The sequence below is a fragment of the Rhipicephalus sanguineus genome, chromosome 1 (assembly GCF_013339695.2).
Source record: "Rhipicephalus sanguineus isolate Rsan-2018 chromosome 1, BIME_Rsan_1.4, whole genome shotgun sequence".
NCBI lineage: Eukaryota > Metazoa > Arthropoda > Arachnida > Ixodida > Ixodidae > Rhipicephalus > Rhipicephalus sanguineus.
In genome coordinates, this window is record NC_051176.1 from 276122591 (window position 1) to 276130245 (window position 7655).

The 7655-nt window shown below is 47.9% G+C and overlaps 1 protein-coding gene across 2 annotated transcripts in view; it reads left to right on the plus strand.

Moving 5' to 3' along the window:
• Window positions 1-7415, plus strand: part of LOC119379021 (ADP-ribosylhydrolase ARH3) — an 18433-nt gene extending 11018 nt beyond the window's left edge. Inside the window, exons 1-7 of one of the 2 annotated variants that reach the window (XM_037648155.2) lie at window positions 499-844; window positions 2396-2603; window positions 3264-3375; window positions 3843-4059; window positions 5072-5256; window positions 5675-5846; window positions 6918-7415. In XM_037648155.2, the coding sequence (XP_037504083.1) occupies window positions 2405-2603; window positions 3264-3375; window positions 3843-4059; window positions 5072-5256; window positions 5675-5846; window positions 6918-7118 (1086 nt within the window). In that variant the 5' untranslated portion in view covers window positions 499-844; window positions 2396-2404 and the 3' untranslated portion in view covers window positions 7119-7415. Of the gene's footprint in view, window positions 1-498; window positions 845-2395; window positions 2604-3263; window positions 3376-3842; window positions 4060-5071; window positions 5257-5674; window positions 5847-6917 lie in introns of those variants that run through there. The other variant, XM_037648154.2, reaches the window with a different exon arrangement.
• Window positions 7416-7655: the final 240 nt, after the last annotated feature.

Below are 7655 nucleotides of genomic sequence, written 5' to 3' on the forward strand. Positions count from 1 at the left end.
CCCTTTCTACACCGCAGAGCAGCCAATCCGGCCCTGTCATGGTTAACCTCCCAATTTTCCGTTTATCCTCTCGTGAATGAGATCTGTGATACAGAGAAATACACACATTGCCTGAGAATGAATCGCCATGTCGCTTCTGCGAAATTATGAGACATAAACCGTTTGTAGGAGGGAAACAAATAAATCCTGCAATCTGTGTCCTATCTTTGCAAAACAAAAGAACAGCTTCAACCGCAGCAGAACACACCGGAGAAATGTGACGTTGCGTTTGTAATGACCGAGACGGCTCGCGCAAATGGCGGCGGTTTCATTGTCCGTTGTTTCTTATCACAAGTGTGCCTTATGTGTTATCACCTGATGTTGTTGCTCCGATTTCTCTTTGGGGCGGATGTCAGGCTATCGTTCCAGGATCTACGTTAACTGAACTCGTGAGGTCGACTTTCCGCCCGAAACGACGCGCATGTGTGTGGGTATGCTGGGTGGGGTGCGTTCCCGCTACGCCTCGCCATCAAATCCTGTAGCCACCGGCTGTATTCCCGCCGTGCCTACTGTACGTTTAGTGACGCGTCGTTTCCCTTCCTTGACGGAGAGAGATCGTGCCCTTTCAGGCGTGACTCATTGGCGGAGGTAGCGGTGGTCGTTGAGGGCGCGCTCGGCTTCGCGTGTTGCAACTCCCGGCGTCAGACAGGATAACGTCGGTTCCCGATAGCGGCGTTGCGCTCGCTTGCACCGCACGGACTGCCGTCGCCTGGAAACATGTACCGGGAATAGTGGCCCTCCCACCGCTGCGCCATATCTTCCTCTACTCGAGAGCGCCCTCGTGAGAGCTCGTGTTATTGCAGCTGTAAGTAGAGATCGTGATCTTTGTGCTTAGTTGCGTGCGCAGACCTGCTTGTGTTCGGAGACGCGCGAACAACTGCGGCACTTTTACTGTCGTCTGTCGCGCGTCAGCTGTTGCTCCGCCAGACAAGCTGCGCGGCCTACTGTCGTGCTTTACAAGCAGCACTTACCTCTCGGCAATTTCCACGGAGCAGTGTTGTTTCGTTTTTCTTTTTGTTCATTTAAGCACTGATAAGTATTGTGCAGTCATATTCGCGCGTAGGCGTAAATTACAGTGTGCGGTGTTTGCACCGATCTCGCAGTCACGCTGCAATGATCAAATGACCGCTCTTTCCGTCTTATTTCTTTGTTGCCTTCCGTCGCTGAAAATACCGCTCATCACAAGTACTCGTTTCATGAGCGTGTAAAATTTCGTCATCCTCTTTTCTAGCCGTTGTTAGGGTTGTTTAGACATCCTGTTTACTGCTGCGGCCGCTCTTATTACATCGAGAAGTATAAGGCGCAGCCACCGTTCGCTGGGTACGAAGTTCGGGGCATAAAAATCGGTCTTATCTCTAAAAAAAGTGCATATATTTTAACGGACACATCTTTCGTTTGTGACGAAAGCAGAGTTTTCAACTCGGTGAATTTTGCTGTCCCTACCGAGCGTCATGAAACAAAGCGGAATTAGATTACGAGAAGGTTTACGAAGCAAAAGGGAAATGGCTTTATGTTAATTTATTTCGCCGCTTTATTTCTTCAATGAATGGACATAACGGTCTAAGTTTCACTTACGAAACCACGGTTAAGGTTTTAGCCTGACTGGAGGCAAGCTCTTTTATACTGCCTGCCAACGTGCACGCGAAATTGCTGTGTACAAACTGAAATCATGGCCGGAGTTGCGTAAGGTTAATTTCCCTCGATTATCTGTTTTTTTTTCTGTTCATTTAGTGCTTGCGAACAGCCCATCTCGGTGATTGCATTTAGGCGGAGCCCCGCTTATGATAAACGTAAAGACTTCGTTCTGTGTTTGATTTTGTCGGCAGGAAAGTGATTTATATTTTAGTTTACTTGTCAGTGTAGTCTGTGCCACATCAACACGAATGTGGCAGGCAGGTTTTGGTATTTTTCATTGCTAGGCTGCATAGATAAATGCCTCGTAAAAAGGACGCTTCCGCTTCTGCTCTCTGTTTCGTCTTGTACCAGAAGACATTGACCCTTTTTCGAGCACTTATTGTGCATGTCCCATCCTTCGGCGACTGTTTAGTGTTTAGGTTGCCTAAAATGAATTTTACAACGACTGACTCACCTTATTTGATATAAATGTCAAACATTCGAAACGTGATGCAATCGCCGTATGCAGCTTGTAACGTCTATAGGAACAACTATAATGTTTAAGAGATCTTTGCAAGAACACCGATAGTTGCGACCGTGTGGAGACTGTTTAAATATTAGGGATTGACTCAGTGATAGTTAAAAAAGCTTACGAGTCTTTAAGAAATGGACGTGGTTTCAGACTACAGCTTTGAGCGCTCAGAAATGATCCTAACTCTGTCGGCTTTGCTCTCTGCTGCAGCACACGAGAATGTCGACCGACACGACGCTGGTCGAGAAGTTCGAAGGCTGCCTGGTGGGCGCGCTGATGGGCGACTGCATGGGTGCCCCCTTCGAGACTGATTTCACGGGCAGTCACTTTCCAAACCAGCAGACCTTCTTCCAAAACCTGCTGAAGCACACCGTAGTGCCTGGTCCCAGCGCTGGCCGCAACTTTCGCCCTTCCAAGGGTAAGTTATGTCGCACTAGGAGCATCGTATTTAAGTATACGCCAACAGGCTTAATCCAGGTCGTGTGGAGAAGAAAAAAGAAAGAAACACAGAACAACCGCAGTGGGCAAGACGGAGCCGGACAATGAAAAAAAAAATTCTTACGAAAATTGCGAAAATAGAATAAAGGTAAAGCAAAGAAAACATTGACTAGTACCGCAAAGAACGAGGCCAGTGAAGGCGCAAGAACGCAGGGCGGGCAAAGTCTTCCAACTATATTTCAGAAAGCCATTACAAAAGTATAGAAATGCACACCCTTCGCAGGTACCACACAGAATTTCGCCAAGGAAATCACTTGTTTTAAACATTGGACTGTGATAGCTATGAACTTATCACGCTGTTTGGGAAACACTGACATAGGGTAATGTAGTGATTTTCTACGTGGCGGTGGTAGGTACCTATTTCAGCGGAAGCTGTCATTGCGGTGTCATGGCTCGCAGCCCGTTTCATTTGATGAGACAGTTAGCAGTCAGCGCCCCTGCTAGTCACCAACATCTCTTAACCTGTCCTACCAAGAGGAAAGAAATAAAGTTCACGGTCTTTTGATTTGTGGTGCATGCCCTTCACAAAATGAAATCTCCCATATCGTTATTACAGAACTGTAATGCTTTTGTTGTGCAGTTCATCCAGGCCGTGGCGAGTACCACTACACAGACGACACAGCGATGACGATGTGCTTGGCTAAGTCACTACTTACCAAGCGCCGCTTCGATGCCTTGGATGTCGCGAAAAGGTGATTGATCTATTGTATACACTAAACAGAGGGCCTAGGCGTTGCTTGTGCACTTTTCAGGAACGCACGCTTCGCGCGGCAGCTGCTTTCAAAAGTTATGTACGCGGCTGCTTCACAGTCAAAGCTCCGACAGGGCCCTGAACGCGCAATCGCCGCCAGCGCGCGTTACATGTCTGACTATATACAGAGTGCATTTGAACATCTCTCATCCGTGAGTAAAACAGAGTATATGATAATGCTTTTGGTTGATCTACTGAGCGCCGAGCGCTCGTGTTGTTTATGATGAAGGTGGCTGTCGCGCGAACACATACTGCATCTTTCTGTTATTGACGTTTTCACAGTCCATATCTCTACTGTAGTTGCTTATAGTTTGTGTAGATGAGATTAAGCTTTGTGTCTTGGCATGTAGCTTAATCGTTCATGGCCAACGAAAAGGCTGCATACAAATGACCTTTCGTATGTTTCAGATTCACAACTGAGTACTTCGAGAACGAGGCTCTAGTCGGCGAGTACGGAAACGCGGTTCGGGACGTGTTTCGCAAGCTGAAAAACATCAACTACGAGGATCCATACAAGCCTGGCCAGGAACAGTTTGGCGGACGTGGCTCGTATGGCAACGGCGCTGCGATGCGCGTGGCACCGGTGGCTTTGTTCTTCATGGATGACCTGCAGAAAATGGTCGAGGTGAGCTTCCTGTAATACCTAGACCACTCACCCGTCTCACCGCTTACCTTACGAACACTACACAACCACATACACGTACAAACGGCCTGTGCATGCGCAAACACCCTGCCGTTCGCACTCGCCTCCTTTAAACGACGCTCATGCCAGTCTGATTTCACAACGTATGTGCCCGAAATTCGACAGTCCTGAATGCCTGGGTGTTTATTCGTTTTACCCTGTCTAGTTTGCATGATTGATCTGAACGCCTGTATTCTACCTCTTTCACCCCATCTAAACGTATAGGGTTGAAAAACTGGAGAAAATATAGTTACCCTCTCGGCCGTTCCTTTTTCTTTTCCTACGTCTTGTACATTCGGCCACACGTTTATCGAGTGCTGCGCACGTGCGACCTCTAAATATGTCGGAAGATGTGTGCGTACTAAAACTATGCTTGAAGAATGCACAACTTGAAAAAAAAATCAATGCCGAGGTTTTTACGTGCCAAGTCCAGCGTATGATTGCGAGGCACGCCAGTGGGGGACTCCGGATTAATTTTGACCACCTGGGGTTCTTTAACGTGCACCTAAATTGAAGTACGCGAGTGTTCGTCGATTTCACTCCCATCGAAATGGGACTGTCGGGGTTAAGAATCGAACCCGCGCCCTCAAGCTTAGCAAGAATGGAAAGAAATAAAACGGTTAAAAAAACGCTGATATAATTCAAGCCAGCCTTTTGTTAAGAATTACTGAATGCGATGCGATTCCCCTCCAAAGTAAGCTTTCGGGAGAATATAATACCGGCATGCGTAAACTGATATATCGTCCTTGTGCGAACGCACGCAATAAAGCACTCACTTGGGATATTTTCTACCAACGTGTTGACTGTGTAGTGTCGCAAAGGAATCTGTACCAATCTGTTACGGCCGCTGCCCACAAAAAGTATCGATCGCTTTCTCTCTACCGCTTAAGACGAGCACTCAGTTAGGCGCGTAGCTGAGGCGTGCGCTGATTTCATCACCCTGCTGTTACTACAGGTGGCGAGAAACCAGGCGAAGATCACGCACAGCAACAAGATCGGCTACAACGCGGCCATCATGCAGTGCATGGCTGTGTATCTTGCACTGAAGAGTGATCCTAAGACGCCCCTGGACCCAATGGTCTACTTAGACCACCTCATAGCTTTGACGGACAAGCTCGAAGAGGCCATTGACGGATTCAAGTAAGCGAACTATATTTATTTGAAGTGCCAGTTCCAGCCTCTCTCGCTTCCGATCATCGTAAACCTCCATTTGTAGACCAGCTTTCTGATAACTTAAAAATGTTTACTAAACGGACACAATGAACCTTGGCAAGTGGGACTACTTTTTTTTTAGGGGGGGGGGGCATGTTATTTAGGCACCACTCGATTGAAAGCCCTACGAACTTTCATTGGAGTCGCTTGTCTTATTTGATATCGTGGAGTAGAACTCGGACTTCCAGGCAGCAATATAACAAACATAGTTTGTGCACAAGTTAGTTAAAGACATATACTTGACGGCGTATTATATACATGTTACGGGGTACATTAGAGACTGCTAAGGAATTGCTTACATGGTCTGGGCACTAACCAGCTTTTCCTCTGGTCTTCTTTTCCACAGACCTTTGGTATTCAAGTTGATGCACATAAAAAAGATTTTATCGAATCCCGAGCTTGATCCTACACCAGCTGAAGTGGCTAAGACGCTCGGAAACGACATCACAGCGCAAGGATCTGTGCCCACCGCAATCTACAGCTTTTTGAGATCACAGAGGCCCTTAAAAGACTTCGAGGTAAGAATTTTGCAGTGCGTGGCACCGTTGTCCTGCCGTTTCCTTTATGGGATGGTCTTTCTTATAGCGTCTTAGAAGCAGTTATATGGGGTTGTTACCATGGTTGCCGCCCATACTTTCGCCGCTTATAACCATTTGTATGGCTGCGCGTATCCTGCTTACTTGTAAGAGGGAGACAAGACAGCGGAATGAATAAAAGCACAAGGCAGGGATGTTAACTACAGACAAGCGGCTACACCACGCTGGGGAGCGAAACACAAAATGATCGAGATGGCGGGGAAGGAAAGACGCGGTGAATTCGCGCACGGAAGGCACCACTCTGTCGAAGGAGTACACGCAGACAGCAAGTGCAAGTGTATACCTAGCGGCTGGTGGCGGCGCTAAATCCGTCCTATGAACCGTTCCATTAGTTAAGTGTGTAAACGTGTCCCCGCTCTTACTTAGCGATTGCATCGGTGCCGACAAATGAGGAAAGGTTGTTCTAGGTGCTCTGGCATGGTTCCGACGGCCTCGACTGAGAAACACGCCTACTGCACTTTAGGTTAGATAAGGGGCCGCATGAATACAGACACTGGATTCTATCAACAGTGGGCGGACAAGTGAATCAAAAGCCCGACATTGATGTTTTGACGACAAAACTTGCCTCCACCGCGTTTGCCTACCACTTCAGTGCGTTTGATTAGGACCCCTGCGCGGCGAATGGCTACAAAGCGCCGCATGGATACAACGCCTGCATGTGATAGCATGCTGTGTGCGCTTTTTTATTTTTGCCTGCGCCCATTTCACACTACTACTTTAGTCATTGTAGCGGTTACAAAAGTTTTTCCTAACTTAAATCTCCTTTGAGTTCCACAGAAACGCATTCGCCACGTCAGCCGAGGGGCCGAGCTGCATGCTATCAATCTTTCTTAAGTCACGATGAAAAATGCCGAGGAAAATGAACGATTTAAGATATGGTGTAAAAGTGTGTTTTATGAGTCTGCCCCCCTGGTCTGTGCAGGAAATAAGTCAGGCTTTGAGGTGACAACTTTCGCTTCATCCCGTTGTTTCTTTTTGTTTTTTGTTACGCAGCACGAGAGTCCGTTCGTGCGCTGCCTGTACTTCGCGGTGGCGTGTGGCGGCGACGCAGACACCATCGCGTCCATGGCATGCAGCATATCGGGCGCCTTCCACGGCATCTCGGCCATACCCAGCGTGCTCCAGCGCCAGTGCCAGGCCGTCGACGAAGTGACGCGGATAGCAGACTGCTTAGAAGAAGCGGTGTCCAAGTGACCCTCACGGCACCGGCGCCGGCCGCCACTTATTTATGTATTGAACGCGCGCCGAGCAGCAAGCAGTCCACCGCTTGGCGGCGGCCCGGGCGTTCCACGCTTCCCGTGCCGGTATTTGCTAGAACAGCCGGACTGTCGCGCTTCTCGATGTTTGTTTTGATCTGGATGTATAAATGATGAACGGAGGAGTAACGAGTTCTGTTATTGTGTTGTATTTTGTTGCAATCTGCGCCTCAAGCTCGTTATGTTTTTTTTTGTTTATTTTTGACCTTGCGCTGAGTAAACAGATAGAAACGCACTGGTACTCTGACTTCTTTTTTTTTCGACTTTCCGGGCCTTTGCGAACGCCTCTGTTCGAGCGCGACTCGCGGTCGATGAGCGTGACATCCGACGTTCAACCGCGTTGGATGCAAACAAAGAAAAGCACGCGTAGCACATACACAGAATGAAGATATATGTAGTTCACAAAGTACATAATCTCCCAAGGTTTCTCAACGTAGAACCAACCATCCAGAATGTTTGCAGATCACATCGTGCA